This window comes from Anopheles marshallii, chromosome 3, assembly GCF_943734725.1.
Source record: "Anopheles marshallii chromosome 3, idAnoMarsDA_429_01, whole genome shotgun sequence".
Taxonomy (NCBI): Eukaryota; Metazoa; Arthropoda; class Insecta; order Diptera; family Culicidae; genus Anopheles; species Anopheles marshallii.
This window is the reverse complement of record NC_071327.1, coordinates 64,243,997-64,267,195: the sequence shown is the minus strand read 5'-3', so window position 1 is coordinate 64,267,195 and position 23,199 is coordinate 64,243,997. Positions and strand designations below refer to the sequence as shown.

The 23,199-nt window shown below is 47.6% G+C and overlaps 1 protein-coding gene across 1 annotated transcript; it reads left to right on the top strand.

Moving 5' to 3' along the window:
• Nucleotides 1-1,348: 1,348 nt before the first annotated feature.
• Nucleotides 1,349-22,737, top strand: LOC128713972 (uncharacterized). The gene is made up of 4 exons (XM_053808847.1): nucleotides 1,349-1,428; nucleotides 16,778-17,009; nucleotides 20,419-20,684; nucleotides 20,766-22,737. Exons 1-4 carry the CDS (start codon nucleotides 1,349-1,351, stop codon nucleotides 22,735-22,737), a joined length of 2,550 nt encoding a protein of 849 aa, XP_053664822.1.
• Nucleotides 22,738-23,199: the final 462 nt, after the last annotated feature.

The window sequence follows — 23,199 nt, the reverse complement described above, 5'->3', positions numbered from 1 at the left end:
ACCTAGCAGGTTAACTGAAAATAATAACATGTGAAAGAGAAAAACGCATCAATCGATGTTAGTGCCGCGTAAGTGTATGTGTGTTTGTGTGTATCCAGAAGGAAAAAAAGCAATAGATGAAAAGTAACAATATAAAATCGATCTCAGTAATCTAGTTTGAAGAATCTTGCGTATATTGGCTGTTGTTGGTGTTGCCGCTTATCGATTTCATTTGTAGTGCGTGCGTGTGAGTGTTTTTTTTTGTCAAGCTTTCCCATTTTCCCAACCCCAAAGAGGGTGGTTCGTCAGATTTTCGTCTACGCACACATACGCATCGAACATATTACAGTATGTGTGCGTGTGTGTGTGTGTGTGTGCATGTGCGGAACTGACATTTTAATCAAGGCAAAAGCAAACAAAAACAATCGGTCATGAAATGAAGTGCAACAATAAGTTTTGCATACGGCTCTACAGTCACTTGATATATACGGAAGGAATCACTGATGAGAACCGACCGCTATGTCGAGAACCCGGTCGATCTGTGAAATGGCCAACCGTGTGTATGCTTGTGTGTCCTTTATGTAACAATTTTCTACCTTTCTCCGCACCTTGCGTGCGGTATATGGATGGAAAATCGTTGTTTATTCACCATTTTTCCGTCCCGTGCCGTTCCATCTGGAGGGGGGATTGTAGCTCTCCTACGCAAACCTTAAAGTTCAAGGCACCGTGAACGTTTAGAACATTCGACCGGAGCCCTTAATTGTGTTAATTACCATTTCAATCGGTACAGCTTCCATTACCGTCTATATTGGATGGTCGTAAATTTCCCTATTTCAATTCCCACGGGTTTTTCTTTCTCTCTCTCTCTCTCCTTAATTACTTCTAGTGCGTTTTTGACAGCTGGTCCATACTTTACAAACCGAGCACGTCCTAAACGGATCGCAGCAACCATCGCGAAAACAAAAACATCAAGTCCGATGGCGGCGCGATAGATTCTTGGCGCTTGGTACAGTAATGGAGGTGTTCTAAAAATATACAAAAAAAAAACTAACACTAATCTGCTTGATTTTGTTGTATGTGCTTCGTGGGTGGGGTGTAAGTGTGTGCAGCCGGTGGCCAAAAGCCTTGGGTTCGGGGTGAAGTGAAAAATCGATCTTGCACGCACGCTGACCCTGGCGCGTTCGGTGTGTGGTAAGGGCGCAAACGATCGGAAAAAAAATCACCGCCACCGCTTGGATAGTTTAGTGATGGTCAACCGTGCTTGAAGGGCATTTCTACGCGCACGTGAAGACGCGATAACCGACGGAACATCAGCACACATCGCGATCAAACCTGTGAGGCAAATACCGCCAAAACGTCCGCTGCAACCATGTCGATATCGAACGGGAAAACTTCTTCCGACATCGAGAACGTGGACTGGAACTCGTCCGGGATGTTAACGCACACCAGGTAGGTACACCAGTAGGCGGCAGGGCATCACGTTATAATGTCATTCCATTCCTGCAGGTATCTACATCATCCGTTTTGCACCATTAGGGAAGAGCGGGAACCGGTTCCAGCACGAGTGCTGTTGGATGGTTTTTGTTTCTGTCGCTGTTTCCAATGTCGCGCCCGCACCCGTTAGCGAATATTTTGCTACAGAAGTCTCTGTTTACTTCCTCAACAACCCGCGGGATCGTATGAGACGTTGCTGTGGTGCGCATCGCACCACAAACAGCGGAGCGGGACGCGGCAGAACTCGATCTCTGGAACCTGTTTCGCGGTTTTGGAAGGATGAGTTGAGCTGGAATATCCCGATAGACGGTGGTTGAAATGGATCAAAAGTTCCTTTTGGACATTTGAGACAACAAAACGTTGCATACTCAAGAGGTTTAGAGAACCAGTTCTGATAGGCTTTGAACATCCGGAGCTGGAAAAAACGTCCTCTCCAGCAAACCTCACATAAAACTTGCAAGTTTCCCAGTCTAATGTTTGGGATCTATTCCCCTGCGAGGAGATTCAGTAGATTCGGCAAAAACTGGCTGCCGGAGAAAAGCGAAGACATTCGAAGTTAATTTGCCAACCAGGTCTAAAGCTGTCAAGGTGTTTGAGCTCGGAACCATACACCAAAAGCGACCCCATTTTATGGACATGGACACCTTGTAATCGTATATTTTTATTTTTAGGTGTTTTATCGCGGATAAAAGGCGTAGCGTGGAATATGTGATGAAAAATTATGGTTAGCCTTGTAAATACGGTCAGGCGTTCTCTCAACCTTCAACACTTTTCCCAGCGTTGGTGGTGAATTATTGCCTGCCCGGTTATGTATTTTCCCCAACGTTCGTCTATTTTGCGGGCGGCCTTTTCCAAGGACGGGTTAGCGAGACGTTGGATATCGTCGGTATAGTTTAATGCGATTAAAGATTAGCCCCAATTTTAATCCTGCCCGTGGTCAATGGAAAGGGGTGATCACATCGTTCGCGGCAAACAAATTGGTGTGATCCACGGCTCCACAGCATCATCAGCCACTGGTGCGAGTGATAAACGGTCGGTGACGACTGAAGGAAAACGCGCAATTTGCCACGGTTCAATGGCCTCCATCCGAGGCACACCGAAGTGAATGAACGTGACCCACGCAAAATCTAAAATGAATGCAGCAAACAAAAAAAAAAAAACGCACAGAACTGCACGTCTCTCAACTGCTTCGTGCACAATCTTCACTATAAACCGGTACGTCGCTCGCTCTTTGTCGCTTTGGCGGTTTCTTTTCGGGTGAGGGTTTTGCGAAGCACAATAACAACACGGCGCCCTGCATCGCGTGTAATTGAAGGTAATGTACGCGCGGCGCGTGTGCGGTTTTTGGCCGAGGTGCAGTGAGATGTGCACCTTCCTAAACTACTGCCCACTGCTTGCCACGTTTGTTTTGTAGCGGTGCGCGGCTCGGTAATTAGTTGTCGTTCGCTGCTGGCAGCGCTTCGGAGCTCGGCAACTGTTAACGAGCTGCCTGACCTCTTAAAGGCTAAGGTTTTGGGCGGACAGTTGTAATGTTCTGGCACTTTCTTCAGCGCACGATCTCGCTCGGAAGCGTGTCTGTGCCGTCTCCGGCAAAGGTCTCGTGATACTGTTTTCACCCTGACAATTAGCGCGCGGTTGATGAGGGGCTTGCTTGAAGCGAAAGGAACAATTAGACTCTTCAGGGAATTGCTTTGAAGCTTAACAAATTATTGTGATTTGGCATACAAGCATAAGTTTATCATCTAGAGAGGAAAATTCGCATAAGATATCTGCATGATCTTCACTGCTAATAGGATACAATTCTTTGACATCAGTGATGGCATTTTTATATCCATTAGACTAACTCATCTCGTGACCTCGTAAGCCGAATGTAGCTAGACATGGGTTACTCAAATTCACTCTAATACTCCAGAGCAGTGTTTGATTGATTCGGATTCATTAAGCTGTATGAATTTGGAGAATCCCCCTCTCAAATGGGTTCAACTAAAATACCTCCAAGGGACATGATACAGCCACTAGTGTTGGGTGAATCTGATTCAGATTCATAAATCGGATTGAATCTTTTAACTGAATGAATAAATCTGAATCTTTATTTCAGAGATTTATAATTCCTATAAGATCCTCCAAGATATATTTACTCCACGAAAGAGTTCATGTCCGTCATCATCCTCCTCCCCGAATGAATCTTCTAAGATCCTCCAAGATACTCTATGACCTCCATTTATGAGCTCATGTCCGTCATGTACACTCCTCCCGTCCACTGCTCTGAGAATTCATAAATCTTTTTGTGAGTGGATTCCTGCTTTCAATGACTCCTTAACAAAGATTCATAAGAAAGACTCTTCTCAAAAGATTAATTAAGCACAACACTCCGCCCCACTGCTTTGAGGATTCATGAATCTTGTGAGAGTCGATTCCTGATTTGAATGACTTTTCACTAAAGGTTCATTTGAAAGACTTTTTCTCAAAAGTTTCATTAACCACAACACTATCCGCCATTGGTCTAAGGATTCATGAATCTTGTGAGAGTCCATTCCTGATTTGAATGATTTGAATGACTCCTCACTCAAGATTCATATGAATGACTCTTCTTAAAAGATTCCTTGAGCACAACACTACTCCAGAGTTCAAATCTCCTATACTCCTTTTTCTCGCTGCCATCATTCCAACATCCTCAAGGCATTGTGACATTAAAGCTCCAACAAATTCGACATGCCCAGATATATAATTTAAAGCTGCTTTTCTGTAACTTCCCAATTCCCTTCGTCAAAAAAAGGGTAGCGTTTCCGTTAAAGAATGGGCAATTCTTCTACAAACTTGTCTTTGGCGTTGGTGTGTGCCTCATCGTCTCAGAGTAACAAAGAAAACATCCGGACGATATTGCCCCACAACGTTCAATAATTTGTTCCTCTGCTACGATATTATCACGAAGGAAACAAAGAAAAACTCGACTAAAAGAAAGTGTTTTTTTTATGCAACTTGCTATTACTGAGGGCTTTTCCTCCTTGTGAAGGATGGCTCATAAAGCCCTTTACCAATCGTGCACCCAGTTTTTTGATGTTGGTGGGTTTTATCGATGCAATCGATGCTTCTAGTTGGTTGGCCATCGCGCGCACATTTGCACTCCCGGGAAGCTTATGCGGTTTTGTGTGTGTACAAACGATGGCCGTCCAGGCTTTCCACGAACCACAATGGCCGGGATGCCGAGTTTTGTAAGAGACGTCACAAAGAGAACACCTGCGACACGATCGTCCAATCGCCCAATGGTAGGGAATGGCATCGGATTCTCGCTGCTGCCGTTGTGTTTCGCTGCCAGATGGGGCAAGAACGTGCCTGATACAATATTAAATTACTCTCCTCGCTCTCGTGCAAACGTTCCCACTACTCCCCCTCCCCTACTGGGCAGTGTGTGACCGTACCCTTCCGGCACACGAATGCACGTGCCGCTGATGCATTCCTACCGAACGGCTGGAAACTGGAGCACGACGCCGTGTCGTGTATGTCTCGCGAGCTCAGAATTAAACCCGAGACCACAGCGAGGCAGCAGCAACCGGACCAGAGGCGGGAAGTCGGCCGTGTTTACCGTTGAACGATGCGAGTAAGGATAGCACCGGGCGCGGTGAGGTTATGTTATCAGTGCAAACGCGCAAACAAAACGCATTCGTCGCTGTCGTTGTTTTATCTTGCTTTCGCTGCGCTTAACGTCGGTCAACACCGGTAGCCCGGCCGGCGGGTGTGCTTTTGCTCTCTGCGCCCACCGGTAACGGGCTGGGCACGCGTGGTTGCGCGAGGTTAATGATGAGATCCCACGATGCCGGGGTAATAAGTGACGATGATACCGGTTCGAGAGTCAACACGGCGACAAACAAAACCACACGGCGATATCCGCGCCTTTGGTGGCTTAGGATTTAGCCTAGATTTAGACCTTAATTTTGCTTCACGCGCGGTAAAGGCAATGTTTGTCTGTGTTTTCCGCTCAACCACGCACTCGTACGGGTAAGTGATAAAGGAATTATCTTATCATAAAAAAAACGCCATTGTGAAAACGTTTCCCAAACACAATCGAGAGGCATTCGCTTTGTGTTTCGGCTCCACGGAACGAGTGTTGAGAGGACTGCTATTGCCAAATTCCAATTATTTTCACTATCTAATTAACAATGATCAATAAAACGTTTTGATTGCGACTCTTTAATTAACACCTGCACTACGCTTGTGATAATAAGAATGTGCAATGCACGTTAATTATGAAATAACTCTCATTTTTCCTTGCGGTTGAACATTGTAGATAATAGCTTTGTACAGATACTAAAGGCTTAAAGATCATTGGCGATTAAGATTGTGATTAAGGGCCGTGGAAGGTGCTTGAAGGAATGCATAGGCGGGTTCACATTGCAAGTCACATTGGACGACACTCGTATTGCGCTTAATGAAGCTTTTGAGAAGAGCCATTCCTAAGGCCTCTGAGGAGTCATTCCCATCAGGAATCGACTCTCAAAAGATTCATGAAACCTCAGAGCTTCTGCTGCTTCTGAGCGATTGGCCTTGGCAAACAGCTTCACAAAACAAAACCCCGTCTAGTCCAGGTACTTCCTCACTGTTTGGACAATGGCTTCAACAATTCCGGTGACCGCCTGGGATCACTTCATCTTCGATCTTTTGCTGCACTTTACGCGCGTTGTCTACCATGGCGGCGTTCTCTGATGGTGGTGACCAGGACTAAACTACTAGTTGACACTCCACACTGACCATTTTCGTTTAGGATACATATGCACTGAGAAGTTTTAGGAAAGAAAAACCCATTAACATATTAAAATTGAAACATATTTTCCAAGCAAAAGCTTAAATCTACTTCTAGTCGTAGCGGAATTCGACCCGGCTTAGCCGTATAAGCAAAGAAAATTTAAATTTTTAATCGAAAACTTATCACTATTTAGCATAGATAACATAACAAGTATAGAATACCACCGTTCTGAATCTGGAGTTTCAACTAAAACAGTTGAAAGATCTCCAAGAAATTCTGTTGCACGTTTTGCGAAACTTAAACTTGGAGAATTTGACTTCGCGGAAGACGATACATTAACTCTATGGACGATAACTTCGTTGATTGTTGATATGTTACTTGAATTCCTCATCAGATGTATGTAAATCTTCATGAAAATACATAAAACCCAAATTTTCTCCAACTCCAAAAAAGTTAGTGTAATTCATCCATCAAACATTATTTAATGAACACTTTAAGCTAATTTTTAACTAGCCTTTAGTTGGACGATTAACGTCTATTACATCCACCTTCCGTATGTGAAGTATAATTTTTTAGTATCGTTTAACCGGCCAGACTATTGGCTTGTTCCGTTCGTTGTGCAATTTGTCAAGTGCATCGCCCCTCGTCGTGTATCGCCAGTTGGGGACAAACACATGATGCAATCAGCTTTAATGTGCATTTTCGCCAGCCAGCGGTTCATCGTCTACGCTCGTTACCGGGTAAAGACGGCTAATAAGTTGTGAAGTGGCGTAGTTTAGGTGCGTTCGCACCCGCAGAAGTCATTGCACGGTGCACGGTGCAGTTTCCCGGCGAAGGATATTGGATGGAGGTGCAAGCGCAAAGGATTATCTCTCCTGTTAACCCCTCTCACGATCGATTATTTAATACGCGCCACTGAGGTCACCATAACTCCCGACACCCGTAATTGCCCTCAAATTGAATGCCGACTATTGCCGCATGTAAATTGTGCAATATTGGAACACGGGAAGGGGGGAGAGCGGCGGGAAACACTTTGCCGCCCTAATGTGGTGTGGTCCTCATTAGAACATTTATGACTCAACCTTCTGAACCACCCTCCCCGGTCGTCGCGACCCGGTAGCTCGGGAAGAGTTGCAAATGGGGTTCATGCAGGGGGGGGGGGGGGGGGGGGGGTGTGGGTGGACAACTTCAACATCCACCTCGGTAGGGTATTTGTGTGTGTGTGTGGCGTTGTGTGCATCTTCTCCGATAATAAGTTTCCCTGCACACGATCTCTGACGTCAACGTCACTCAGTCAGCCACGGTGATGGGGTGTGTTGTTTGGGTTTGATTGCCAAAGCCCGTGTTAACCGGTATGGCCACTTGTCGGGAACTACTATTAGAGCCCCGGTTTGTGCATCCTATCTCGTGAGATGGCTACCGGCCGTTTGCAGGTTTGGAAGCAACAGCAAGCCCTCTCCAGTGCACGGTTGAGGCTGGCCAAGATACTGATGACGTTCGCAAACAAGTCGAGTTGACGGAGGGGGGGGAGGTAGGGTGTAAAATTTAACACGACCGGTTCCATGTTTAGACGTCTCTCGTCTCGTTAGTCTGGGCCACAGATCGGCGTCCACAAACCCCGTAACCTTCAGGCGGGGAGATGTTACGCAACCAGATCGATCCCCCACCGCTTGGGCATGATGATGGTCGAGTAGATCGCGATCGCAAAATTTGTCTGTCGCGCTTTAATGGTCAGCCGGGCGTAGGTGTTAAAAAAAACGGTTTTTTTCTCTCTCTCCTTTAACCTAAGGGCTCGTCGACCATAAACGCCACGCTCGGGCGAATCTCAGGCACCGGGGGGCAATAGGGAAAGTCCACGCGTTTGGCTGGCATCGATGCTGTAATCGCGCACTTTGGCACAAGGTTATGGTGCTGTTCTGTTTTTTTTGTTTTTGTTTCGCCTCCTAAACGCTCCCAAAGCAATGTCTAACTAATCCCCGGCGTGTGGAACGCCTTCTTTGCGCGAGAATCATAAAGCCCACCGGTGCATGTCTCCCCGTGGTAGGATACTGCTGCTCGTGATAAAATCGCTTTTTTTTTTCCTTGCCAAGATTAGCATATGCAATCTGCTTTTGTTGTAGTAAAGGTGTATTGGGTTGTGCCATGAAAAACAAAAAAAAAATAAATAAACCCCAAGACCCGTTCTCGCTTTGGGGTGGTTTTCTTCACCGCGAGCAGTGAAGTTGCCGAGGTTACACGAGGGTACGGCTCAACGGTTGGAAAAGCGTATGGTGGAAACTCTCGGAAAGTGGAAACCTCACAACCTCACTATTAGAAAACCCAGCCGGGCTACCATCCGGGAGATTTCTTGCTTCTCGTTGCAAATTATTATGGTTATTGCTATTACTTCCTTTCACTTCCTGTGTGAACAACGAAGCCTCAGTTACCTCATTTATGCGCCTCAAGTTGTCCGGCCGCCACGGAGCGGGACACAATTTGGAGTGCGTCTTTTGCACGAGGTCTCTCGTCTTCAGCGTCTCCACAAGTCACGGTGCACGAATTGCGGTCGAAAATGGAACACAGACGAAGATGAAAATGAAAGCGAATGGGAGAAGAAAAAAAAAATCAAAAGAAGCGGCCTGCCCGGAGAGGAATGTGTATCGTGTCGTGTGCCAAGGTCAAGGTTTTTTGGCCGTGTGTTGTAAATTGCACTTTACAGCTCTCCGAAATTGAAACCGGTAAGCACGCATGGGAAAATTGGCCAAAACTTTCACCTCGACATTCGGTTCGGGTGATTCTTTGGCTACCATTTCCGGCATAATTGATGATTTGCCATCTTTCATCTAGTGGTGTGCTTAATTAATATTTTTATTTGATCATGAATCCTCAGAGATCTTCGAATCTCTCAGGTTTAATTTTTGTTTTGCTACTGAAATAAGAAGTTCATACTTTAAAGTGCTTTGAGGATTCTTGATTCTTTGAGGATTTATAAATATCCTTCGATTTATTAATCTCTGAGGGTTCATAAACCCCTGAGGCCTCCCGAATCTTTGAGGATTGATAAAACCCTGAGGATTCCTGAATCTTTGAGAGTTCATAAATCTCCGACAATCTCTGAGGATTGATTAATCCATGAGGATTCCTTAATATTTGTGGATTGATAAATCCCTGAGAATTCCTTCATCTTTGAGGATTGATAAAACCGTGAGGATTCCTGAATATTTGAGGATTCATAAATCACGGTGGATTCATGAACCTAGATAGATAAAATAAAAGAGATGTAGAGATAAGTCTCACTCAGTTAACCTATGAACTGAATACATACAGATTCATAAATGTGAATCAGGTGTACCCAACACAACATCAGCAGAAATAAAACTAAGTACGGTATTAACTTAGGAGTTCAATGAATGGAATACCTCCCCAAAGATGGATGCATCTGGTGTTCTGGTTTTGTGGCAACATCTCCACGCTTTGGCGAAGCAATTTATACATTAAAAAAACACAACCATTCAAGGGTGATCACGCTTTTTCCCTTGCACTCTGGTGCCTGTGCCCTTTTCACTCTCGCAACAGCATCGTGCCCCCCGAATGGTGAAGGTGAATTTTCTTTTGTACCGTAAAACAAACCAAAAAGAAAAAAAAACCAGCGACAGAGCAAAATTTGCTGTCCTTGCTGGCGGACGCTACTTATTGTCCAATCGAGATCCGATTTACTACAGACTGGCCTTCTTGCGTGTTCCCTTCGATATGCTGAGGTACTTACGGAGGTGGTATAAAGCTCCAACAATAATAAAAAAAAACCGAACCGACCACCCCAACCATCAGATGTTTTTTTGTTTTTTTGGAGTGGCGATGACCTCGCAGTCCATTTTTTGGAGTGCAGTTACCTCCAGTGGGTAATGGTGACGGTGATAAAAAAGGTCAAGTGCAGCTCTCATGGGATCGTTTCGGGGTTTTCAGTGTACACTGTTTTGAAGGGCGTTTAGAATAGTTGCACTTGCACGGAGGAAATTGTGCTATAATTTCGACGGTTCTTTAGGTGCCCTGGCAAAAGGTTGGCCTTTTATCGGTCTCTTTGTTGTCTTGCTGTCCTGGACACTTACAACCGTAAGTCAGTGACTTGAAGAATGCTCTTGTAAGGTCAACCTCCTAAAAGAAGATCATCGATGAGACAATCATTTTAGTGCGAAATGACTATCGAAAGCGAATGTTTTACTTGAAACACTTTAATATATCTATTACCTGTGTGATCTTTGAGTCGTCTCGAATGCAGTTTCACCTTCCAAGTTAATCCAACGTCCCTAAAAAGAAGCAATGAATCAATCAACGTTTCGCTGTATCGCGGGACCCAATCCGTCGTCCCAATCACTATGCATCGAACGAACGACTTCCGATATGAGCTCCCCCCCCCCCCCCCCCCTGGTGTGTGGGATTGCATTTACACAACTACCAGGGCCATTGGCCCTTCTTTAGCATTCTTCTCACGTTTGGCCGATACGATCGACCGGTTGACCATGAAGCAGGGCTGCAGCATACGCGTGTTGCGACGCATAACGCGGAAGTATCGCTGACTGTCCGTGCTTTTATATCAGACAGCGACCGCTACTACGCATCGCTGATTTAATTTTTAATTCCACAACACCGAGCGGAAGAGCGGTCTTGCTGTTACAAAGCAACATCCCCCGGGTACATGATCGGATGCACTCGTCGGTCGTTGGTGTTAACGGTTCTGAAATAACATGTCTGTTTTTCGTATACTTTTAGGATGGTGTTGCTACTTGTACAAGCAGAGACTTGTGCTTTGAAGAATTTGCCTGCCGAAGGATGATTTTAAAATGTAAATCCGTATTTCTGGAAATTCCAATTCCGTTTTGGACGCATTGAAGGATATCAAACCACACCGAGGAAAGACCGATCTGACATTATCGATCGTCCGGCAAAGCTGCATTTACTCAAAAAAAAAACGGCTTCCCAATCGCTCTGCAATCAAACATAAATCACGATTAACGCGATTTACCGAGTGTCGAACCACCGACCGCCTTCCCGGCTCCCCTGACACGGGGTTGATCTGGCGATGAAACGTAGCGCTTTTTCCGACCGCGCATGTATTTCCAATGTTTGGAGAACTACGGAGGAGTATCACCACCACCACCACCACCACCATCATCATCATGCCAATGCTGTACCTGATGACGTCCGCCAAGTGCGTCAGTGAAGGGGTTGGAATTTCATGCCCCCGAAGGCCTTTCCACCATCAGTGGAAGGGAGGGGGTGATGAGTGAACATTAATTTTCCTCATCGTCGCGCCACGGGATTGTGTGAGATATGTTTAGAACCGTGAGAAAGGTGCGCGTGTGTCGTTGATCGGTTGCACAAATTATCGACACAAGCGGATGATCGAACCCCCTCCCCCCCCCCCAGACCATGAAAAATCGCTCCCGAAACGGATTGCACACGGGGAGGGAGGGGTGCATAAACATTTGCCCTGGGTTGAAAATTTAATCGCGGACTATTTAATGAGATTTCGTTAGCGCTCGTAGTCACCACCTTTCGTGTGTACACGTCACCCTAACCACACATTTCCTTTTCGGGGCAGTGTAATAATTGGTAGCGAACGATCGAAAACCACACTTACGGCCTCGAATTTCCCATTTGGATATTAAAAGAAAATACCGGCCCAATTCGGTCGACACTCTCTGTGGTCGGTTCCGTGGACGGTGGATAAGTTGATTAGACGTGTAAATCGATACACGCTGTTACCACTGCACGGCACTGCGTACGTTTGTCTCGTTCGTCACACTCATTGGAAAATGCCAACCAAGCTTATTTATATTTCAACGGTTAATGTATTGACGTTAGGCTTACCTGGCTACAGGAAACACACACACACGCACACACTTAATGCCCTACTTCAGCTCCCTTGGTTTCCGTTCCCTTCCGTATAAGGCTCCAGGAGTGGAAATGTCAAGTCGTCACACCGGTATATCCTAATGGGTAGGAAGGGGGGGCTGGATGCTGGAAATTACTTTGTGAAACTGTTTCTACCCGAAAGCCCCCACCCCTCCAGATATTAGAGACATTCGTGGTGGTGGTGATGGTGAACCAATGAAGCTAATGAGGACACCTACATCTACAAACTGTTTCCGATTGCCCAAACAATCTACGCAATTGTTCTCGCCTCCCCCCGTGAACGACTGGCACATGAAATGTCGGATGTCACACATGCAGGGGTTTCTAAAGTTGTGACATTTTAGGCGCAAGAATGTTTCGTTTTCTAGGCACAGATTTAACTTGAAATTCCGAGAAGAATGCAGTTTCAAGATGAAACACATCACTGGTCGCTTCACACCGATCAGTGTGTGAAACGTCTAGACAAGTGAGTGCATTATGAATATGAAGGAATAAAAAATCGCACACACACACACACATTCACACGTATCTTTCATCGTAAGTAACGCATTTGTCGGTTTTTCTTTGAAAAAAGGCGCGCTCGCGCCCTACCAATACGTCCCTTTTATCGGTGTGTGTGTGTGGATGTGTGTGAATGTGTCGCTTGCAAATCATTTTTCGGCCATTTCTGACGCGCCACGAACGGATCAACTCAGGCTAACAGGCGTGATCGTGATTGCGAAACGCGAGGACATACGGCACCACACATGGATATACCGATGGCAACATATCGGCGCTGGCTCTTGGACACCTGTGCTAGAAACGAACGGTTATACAACTACGATCCTGATGCTGTGAACGTAACGTTTAACGATATTATCCCCAACGTACGATGGCCGCCACCGCCAAAGTCCGCATTGTGGGATGTGCGGATCGGGTACAAGGACCACACGCTGAACCAGATTGTGGAAATGGAGCGCGTCAGCATGTGTACCATTCTGCCCGCCAACCGGCGGTACTGTGGACATTTTTGCAACAATAAGCCAGCGATCGGTAACGGAGTGAAGATACCACCGGTGACAGTAATGCCCGTGGGGAAGAAAAAGCAACCGCCAACGAAGCTGGAGTTAAAACGAGAGAAAAGTGCACTCGAAAAGGACAGACGCGATAGGTTAAGCTGCAACCTTCAGGAACTTGTCGACACATTGGGCATGAAGAAGCCGCCGCTGAGAGCCGTACTGCAAACTGCCACGGAGGAATGCAAACGTTTGGAATTGATGGAGCAAAAGCTTCGTGAGGCGAAACAGCGCGAACAGTTCCGCAAGATGCTGCTGCAAAAGTGCCTGATGCTGGTGCAAGGCACTGTGAAAGGAAAACAAACAGTCGGCAAACGGCGCAAGGATTGGTTGGGAAATGGGATGAGAATGTAATGTGACCCCCGATTGATAGGCCTTTTGTAATATTGTATTTTCTTAATCTTTTTTTTTGCTGTTGTGAATATTAAATGATTTAATCAGTTCGTTCTGAGTAATAAATGAAAACCAGTTTTTAGGGTATGTGCAGGAGAGTTTTTTTTTGTACTCGGTACAGTTCGAGCACAAAGACGAGTTGAAGTTGAACCTAAGCGTCGCAACAGATCCGATTCTGCAACGCACTACGGTGTCACCATCTCACACCACCAGTGTTGGCAGTGATAAAGTTTACAACTTATGACCAAACCCAACCCCCCCCCCCCCCCCCCCCCCCCAAACGGGGACAAAAAAACGACCGATGGGGTGCGCACGTCTAGATCGCAACGGTGTTGCACACTAGGCAAAAGGGGCAATTTTTCCATTTTCTGATGCATCTCAATGCAGTATGGCGCACATCGATCTCGTACAACCGGTTCCCTTGCAGACCTATAAGGCGTGTAATTCAATTTGCAATACGTGTGTACGCGTGTGTTTTCGACCGACCGAATGACGCTGTGTAACGCAAAAGCCAGAAACGTTAGTTCGCGATCGTCATTTGACGACTGTCAAAGAATTAGCAAGCATCATCGACATGTCTTTTGGAATAGGAAGAGTCAAGCTGGTACAGAACGGAGTGTGGCGATCGCATTACCGACCATTATCACTAAGCACAGTTCGACCCCGGCGAACAAAATGCCACCTAAGTTTATGATTCAAAGTGCATGTTTAGATGATCGATCCAGCCCGGCGTTCCATTTCCTGATTTTAGCGCATGGTGCGCTGGGCGTGCGTGCATCAGTAATGATAATTGATTTTCCCCGTTCGCCAATCATTATCTTATCGGGTATGTGTTTTTTCCCGAACCTTTTCCCCCCTCCCGTGCCGCGACGCGCACACACAACCCGCGGCGTGCCGTGCCGTTCCGATGCACTCACAACAAAATCCGTTCTGATAAGCAGCATTTAATGCAATGGTATGCCTGGGTACGATGGCGGTGACAATACACGCGATCGTGCCTGGTCGTTGGAAGGTTACGAGGGTTTGTTTTTGCATCGATGGATGGTGTGGCTGTGTGGCTGTAAAATGGGACTCATAATGGTACCAAACCCTGCGATGGGGAAGATGATTTCCGTGTCTTATCAGGCATGACCTCACCGTTGGGAGTGAATAAATGTGTAATACTTTCCTCATCGTTGGTTCTAAGCTTGGGCGAGAAGAAGAATCACGTGCTCTCATGTGTGTTTCTTGGTTTACTTTTAGGAAAGCGAACAACACCTCGGTCGGTTATTCATCCCAGGGAAGTAGCACAAGACGCCATTGATATTGCCACTAAAGGGACGTGGCTTAATGGGAATTCTCTATCGAATTCTCCGAATGTTCTACTATTTTCCGTCGTACTCCAGATGTGGTAGCCCGGATCACGAACAGAACGTTGCGATTCTCACGACTCGGCCTGTTGCTAGCCTGTAGTTGCGTGATGAAGAATTCGAATTCTAGAACTAAAAAGCTTAAACATATCTTATATGATGATGACTTATTTCCCATGTTTGGGCAACTCCTAAAGAGTCATTTCAGTAACTGAAAGATCTCATCCCAAAATAGACGTCAGTGTCTCAAGGATTTTAATATTATTACATGACTCGCGCTACACCTTAGAAGAATTAGACTTCTAGAACTAAATGACCTCAACATATCAGCAATAAGTCATCCCGTGTTCTTGTAATTCCTAAAGAGTCATCTCAGTAACTTAAAGTGGACCTCGTCCCGAAATAGACGTCAGTGTCTCAAGGATTTAAATTCTATTATATGGCTCGCGCTATACCCAAGAATAATTAGACTTCTAGTACTAAATAACCTCAACATATCAGCAATAAGTCACCCCGTGTTCTTGTAACTCCTAAAGAGTCATCTCAGTAACTGAAAGTGGATCTCATCCCAAAATAGAACTCAGTTTCTCAAGGATTTAAATTCTATTATATGGCTCGAGCTATCGTGCTGATTAAATCCCTCTGTTCTGTGCTTGAGCTCGGTATCACAAAAGTAGATTACCAGCCAGTTGTATCCTACTTTATGTGCACACTTCCGGTCCATCTTTCCGGCGATGGAGTTGGAAAACTGACTTACGAAAAAAAAACAAAATCCCCTCAAACTCTAGCTCAGATCGCGTCACTACCTTTTCACATCCATCCGGTGACAGTTGCTAGACCCCCGGACGAGATAAATTCTTCTCCTTCCGCGCATTAAGATTAGGGTAAACGGAAAAACAGTGTTTAGAAGGGGGGTCATTCCGTTTTTTTACCGTGCCGTGCACAGGAAATAGGTCACGACATAATAGTAGACCACGAAACAAAAGCTATCTCTTCTTGATGCTTCAAGGTATCTCTGCCTCAGTCCACTCTGTGTGGTGATAATTAAATGTGGAAAACCACCAGGATGGTCAACTGATGTGTGCCCTCAATGTCCGCTTGGTTCGCATCTCATCCCGACGCCTTACCGGAGGAAGATTTATGACTCGTGCTCCTGAGTGTAACTGCTACTATGTAAAGTAGCACACTCAAATTGTCTGTGGTTTCTCTACACCGGGGGAGACATCCTTGACACAGTTCTATCGCCTGCATCTATCTGGTTTCCCGTACGTACGAGCGCTGGGCGCTAATCCTGGACCGAAGCGCAGCGCGGTTTTCCCAACTGCCCAAGTAATAGCCGATTACCGATTCCTATCACACGCTGCACGGCCTTGGGTCGCGTGGATGTAAGGTTTTATTTCTGTGTTTCAGTTCCAGAACCAGAATAGGGCGCTTCATCACGCAACATCATTAACAATGCGTGGTTTTTCCTCATTCCGAGCGCCCATTACAGGCCAGCCGGTGTGTCTAATGCACCCAATCGGGGGAATCCATTCGTAATGATGGTTCTACGGTTGTTTGGTTCGAGGACATACACATACTCTCGATGGGAATTAATTCGATATTTGACGGCTGATAAGTATGCTCGCTTCCGGTGCACTTGAGCACCGCCCGTTGGGTAGAAGCGAGCTTAAAAATGGACCACCACCCAATAACCCTGCGGTCATTTACCGGGGGGGGCAACCGTACTTTGCCCTGCTGTCTACCAAAGCGTGTCACCGTCGGTCTGTTTGTTTTGACTAGTAGCTGCTTCCTTTGTCTATTCACCTGTTACCAACGGTTCCTCGACAAAAACTGATTTACTGAATTTTCCCCGTCTTTTGCCTCGTTCGCAGATACGGTTCCACCAGCAGTCAGGTGTCGCAGAGCAGTGGCGACATTTGCCGCATCTGTCACTGCGAATCGGACACCCACAACCCGCTGCTGACGCCCTGCTACTGCTCCGGAAGTCTAAAGTTCGTGCACCAGACCTGTCTGCAGCAATGGCTGACGGCGTCGGAAACGAATGCCTGCGAACTGTGCAAGTTCCCGTTCATCATGCACACGAAAATCAAACCATTCAACGAGGTAAGATCGGGCAAAAGAGGAGTGGTGGGGCCGGTGGATACGTTTGTATGGGGGCCACCCCGTTAGCACACACTACCGGCGTGATTGTCATCATGTCAGCGGGGGAAAAAAATATGCACCGGGTGTTTCGGGCTTTAATTTCATTGGCGTGATGGAAACGTAATCGATTTTCCGTGGTGTTCTTTTATTTTTTACGCTCTCTGATGGTTTTTGTTTTTATTTTAGCGCAGCAGAACGATCGAACGATTTTGAAGTCGCTTTAAGAGATGACTTTGGGCAGAGGACTGTCAGGGCCAATGGAGCGCCCGCCTTAGCTGAAGCTAACAGTCAAAATCAAACACGCCGAACAGGGACAGACGAACGCATTTGCCAAGTCAATTTGCAACCGGACACTAATCGGGTCCGCGACCGTACCATGCAAACAAAAGGGTCCACACCCGGTCCCGCTTCGCCGGCGTGATGGCGTCTCGGGCGTCCTTCGCATGTGTGTGTATATGCATCTGCAGTATGACAATTCTCGCACCGAGCGCATAAACCTTGAGCACAGAAGACACCGAGGGAATGGGTGTTTGCGTTACATTGACCTATATAGCGGCGAATGGCCGTGCCGTCGCCATCCCTATCGGCCACTTCAAGGGCCATTGGTTTTGTTGCACGGTTTCTATCTTTTTTGTTTTGTTTATCCACACCGTTTGCAGCGCGCAAAAAAAACCATTTTCTTTTCCCTCACTTCTGCCTGGGCGTGTGTGTGAGTGTTTTAAACCGTTCTGCCTAGTAGGCCAAAATGGGGCGAGAAAAAGAAAAACACCCACGTGTGGTTTAAAACTGAAACCGGCGAGCCTGGGAGATCTCCAACGGTAATGGAACATCAGCTTTGCTGCGAATGTTCCGGACGGTTCTATCCCATACACCTCCATTCTTCTGCCATGTGCAATAAATAACTCCCGTTCCGGATCATTACAGTGTTTTTTTTTTCACCTCCTCCATCTCTTCTTGCTTGGGTTTTGCGCTTCTGCAGTAGCGCAGGCCATTCCGCTTGTCCGGGAAGCCGTGCAATAAGTGCCCATGACAGACGCGGCTGCGGCATGCCCATGACATGCTGAGTGATTTTGTGTTTGAAGCTGTTCGCTGCCGCTCCAGCTGTACAGCATCCTTCCGGTCCCCGCGTCGCGCACGTCACAAAAAAGAAACAACGAACGTGATAAACAGTTCGTGCATTTTTAATGCTTTCACTTACCCCACGCTCGTTCCCGTGTGCCGGGAAAGAACTCGTTAATGTGTGCGGAGAACATTTCGGGGGGGGGGGGGGGGGGGGGGGGATTTATCTTCACAAGGGAATCACAACGCCACGAATGATGCTGATGTGGGGTGGAATCGCTTTGCGAGAGGGAGAGCTAACGACTTTTTTTTGTATTAGGGCCGCAACTAAGTCCTCGTCCTAAGTAACTCGGTGCCGTCAAAAATGTTTGTATACGCTGTACTGGTGGTGAGACCAGATCGATATAAACTACTCGTGATCGTTTGTTACACCTGATAAAACTAATCTTTAATCTGTTCTATGAGTGCACCTTCGAAGTCGTCTTTCTGAGGAACTGCTCTACTCAAAACACTTGTCGCCATGAAGAGAGCTACGACTAAGATTGAACTTATATTGTTCCAGTACTCACGCACCTGAGACATGGACTTTGATCCAAAAGCGACGGAACCCTCTTAACGGCGTTCGAGAACAAAATCAGAAGGCATTGTTTGGCACCGAAGGACAGCCTCGTTATCTGAGGCGTTGCCCGGTAGAGGCGCCGGTCTTCACACGGCACAACCATCCGGATCAATCCGCCGTACGCAGGACTGAATATCTAGCACCGGGTAAATAAAGTAAAAAATGGCCAGAAATGGCAGACCTCTTGAGGTTGTTATGTCAGAGGAGATGATGTGATAGAGGATGTGTGGAAGAACATTGGAGGAGCCGCCACAATGATGAGCTCTACGAGTTAAACGACGAACTCACTGTCGTACAGTCGGATTAGACACCGGAATGACACCGGACAACCAGTAAAGCCCTTTTAGGTCGTTGGAGTAATGGTGTTAATGCATCCCCTAGAAAGGCCGGGATTTGTTGACGATGGTGCTCGACCGTGAGACATCTCTTGCTGCAGGCCAAGATCGCGAAGTGGTTACAGAGCCAAACAATGGACCAGAAGTTCCATCAATATGAGGACATCTCAAAATAGCTTAATTAATAGCTGGTTTGTCTCCAAAGTTCTACTTTGGAACAGCAATCTGGGACTTGCCAGAACAGACGTCTAAGAGACATTGATAGCGATAGGCAATTCCCGGCGTTAAATGAATTTATCCGAAATCTACTAAATGCTCCAACCAAGCGGCAGACCTAACATTATGGCATGTTGTTTCATTTAGCTCATAAAAAATATCGCACCGTGCATGGGAAAGGCAGACACACATCTAGACTTCAAGTGCGCGGCGCCATCCGTTTTCCGAGTCCCGTTCGTTGTCGGCTTCTGGATTGTTTAACGGCCATTTTTATATACCCGTGTGAAATGTTTGCTTCCCTCTTTTATGGGTTGTGATGTGTTATCCGTACGGGTGTCAACCAAACTGTTTGCCAGCCATACACACGCGGCTCTCGCGTAATAGCCGACAGAACCGGGTCCACCAGCTTAACGGACCTGTTGTGTGTGTGTGACGCGGTGCGCTTACCCGCCGCAGGATTTGAAGTTCAAGTTCAAAGATCGATTCCCGTCCGGTCTCACGTGTCGTGACGAAGAATAATAAACGGGCTGGTAAAAATTATAACCTTCCCCCTGTGTGTCGGAAGGTGCGAAGATGTGTGTACCGAAGCAAGGGCATACAGGAAGCATAGAGGGGGGGGGGGGGGGGGGGGGGGGGGAACACTAATCGCTAGCCTTGTGCCTGTGAGCTATTGGTTGGCTATTCTTCAGACTCAAAGGGGTGTGTGTGTGTGTGTGTGACAATAATGTTCCCATCAAAACGGTGTCACGCGTCGAGGCCAATCGGTAGGACATAAGTAAATTAGATCAACCATCTCCGAGCGCGCCGAGACGCGGACCGACAAATTCTGCCCCCCCGAATGCATCTTCGTCAAAGTGGACAAGGTTAAAACCTGCCTCCCGCGTCCAGGGTCACCACACGGCACGCTATGAATGAAGCGGATTTTATTGTCGAATAAATTCGTTTAAAATGTAAATCATGCACCCGCTGGTTGCGGTCCCTTGTGTGGACACCGGTCACTGGTTTTCATTGACATTTTTCGAACTTAAATATTGCCCGTGCGATAAATGTGAATCTCCATTCGGGGGGTTTTTTTTTTTCTTCGTAAACAGATTAGTTATTTGTCCTTTCTTTCCGTTTTTTTTTTTGGTATCATTTCCAGTGGCGCAGTTTGGATATGTCCGGTGTGGAACGTCGTCGGCTGTGCTGCGCGGTACTGTTTCACTGTGCGGCCGGTTTATGTGTCATCTGGTCGTTGTGCGTGCTGATCGAGCGAGCCGCCGAGGAGGTACGGCGTGGACAGATCGGGTGGCCTTTCTGGACGAAGCTGATCGTGGTGACGGTTGGGCTGACCGGTGGCGTCGTGTTTATGTACATCCAGTGCAAGCAGTATTTGAATCTTTGCAACCGTTGGCGTGCTAGAAATCGGTAACGTATAATGTCGCTTTTCGATCAATCTTGCCAAGGGCGTCGAGAATAACGAGCTTTTCCATTCCTTTTTTTTTTTAGCATACTGCTCATACAGAACGTTCCCGAGAAGATCCACCCGCCGCAGTCGCCCCAGATGCCGCAGTTTCGTCGCGTCCGTACGGCCGCTACTTCCGGCCAACCGCTCGGCGGTACGATGGGCATCAATGCGGTCAATAATGCGGTGACGGCAGCGTCCGTGGCTGCTGCAGCGGCCGCCGCAGCCCGTCAATCATCGTTCGATCATCCGCTGGGCGCGGCCACGGTAAATGTTAGCATTGGTGGACCATCGGCGGGTGCGGGCGGTGGAAACCACTGCGAGCTGCAGCTCAACCAGCAGGGTCAGATCATTGCGGCCAACATTGAGAGTAATTCGATCGGTGGGTACGATCGTGACTGGACGCTGGACGACATCAGTCAGGTGTCGTTCAAGCCGTGTCTGCAGGGTAGCGGCAGCCTAACGCCGATGCCGTTCCACGACTCGGTGCACAACATCTGCGAGACGACGACGGGCAGTGGCAGCGGTATAATGGTGATGAGTGCCACCTCAACCACGGCAGCCGGTGGGGCGGCTTCCATCAATAATAATGGCAGCAGCAGCAGCCATCGCTATTCAACCGTGTCCACCACATCGAATCAATGCGGTGAGCAGGTGGCGAATAATGGAGCCGCTGCTGGTGGCAAAACCGGCGGTACCGGCGGTCCGGAGTTAAGTTTGCTCAGTAAGCTGAACAATGGGGCGACAGAGCGAAGCAGAAGTAACTCACCCAACGTTGCACCGTCAACGGTAACGACCACACAGGCCGTCCCAACGCCGGGTGCGATGGGACGCTACGTGAATTCGGCCATATTCCTCGAAAATCGTGATATTTTAAACGATCCCTCCATGGGACCGAACGGACAGGATGATACGGCGGCAAGCAAACTGTACCATCGCCACTCGACGGTGCTGGCCGGGCAACCGACCGTGTCCGGGTTTGGTAGGGATGAACCGCTGCCCGCCGGCACGTGTGGTGCGCACGAACCGAACAAATCATTCCGTCGCTACTCGGACACGAAGCTGCTGCAGAAGCAATCGCTTAGCTTCCCGCAGGAACCGCTCGCACTGTGCGAGATCGGTACGCACACCAAAGATCAGCTATTGCTCAATCCCAAAAGCATCATCTACGACATGACGAGCCTGCTGGGACCGGCGGTCGATCCGGCAAACGGTGCCGACCGGACGCTCATGACGGGTGGTGATATGGCGAACAGTCGCGCTCACCACAGCCATCATCATCATCATCACCACCATCATCCGCATCATCATCATCGGCACCATCACGGTGCGTATCATCCTCATCCGCATCCGCTTTCATCGCCCGATGGTCGATCGGGGGAAGATTCCATCCAGCAGAACGCACTCCAGACGACTGACATCCAGTTCGAAAGTGGCGGCCCACTAGACGATGATGCGCTGGAGATGAATATACAGGAGATACTCGAGTACGATCAGCTTCAGCAGCAGCAGCAGCAGCAGCAACAGCAGCATTATTTCTCACAGGACAAACATCCGCGTGCGAACGTGGAGCAGCGGTTATCGCTCGAGAACATCCTGCAGTCGTCGTATCACGATGATCCGGGAGCGGTCCCGGTACGTCCGTACTACGACCATCATGGTCATTCGATGCTGTCGCTTAGTCTCGCCAGCAAAACGCCCCCTCCTCACCCACCTTCCGCCCTTCTCACGGGGGGTAGTAGCCATGTTCAGCCGCAGGCACTGTCCACCGATTATCCGTACCCTCGCTCAACGATGGCCGGTACCGTCGTCGTAGCGGACAGTGATCAGCAGCACCATCGTCCCTATCATCAACAGCAGCACCAGCCGTTGCATGCGCAGCTGCAACAGCAACGCTCACACTGCTGTGGCGAAACACCGGACGCTTCGAATCGGTTCGCCAGCGACAGCAACAAGCTGAAGCTGTTCAAATCGCTGCCCAATCTGAGCGCGAGCAGTGAAAATTTGCTCCCATGAAGAGGGTGGTCGCGTAAGCAGATGTAGGATGCGCGGAAACATTCGGGTGAAACCAATTATAATAGCATGAGGCTGACCACATTGACGCCTACACACCGCTAGTGCGCGGTGTAGTGCGTAGTGTAAAGAGATAAAAAACAAAACAAAACGTAATATATTTGTGATTGTTCGCTAGAGTAAACCAAGCGCTGTAGATGATATTTTAGCAGGGTTTTAAGCATTATAAGTGATGTGTCTGTGGGTGTGCGCGGAAGGATACTCGGATTTTTAGACGCGGTAGATGCGCCACCGTAGGCAGCGTGACACGGAGAGCTAATAGAGTTCGAGGACGAGATGTTTGAACGGAGCGGATAACGAAATTGTGTGAATTAGTGATAAAAGGGGGGGGGAACAGCGGCGCGCCAATTTCTCACTTTCCCGTTTCTCTTCTTATAACCTCTTATCTATAGTAGCCACGTTTTA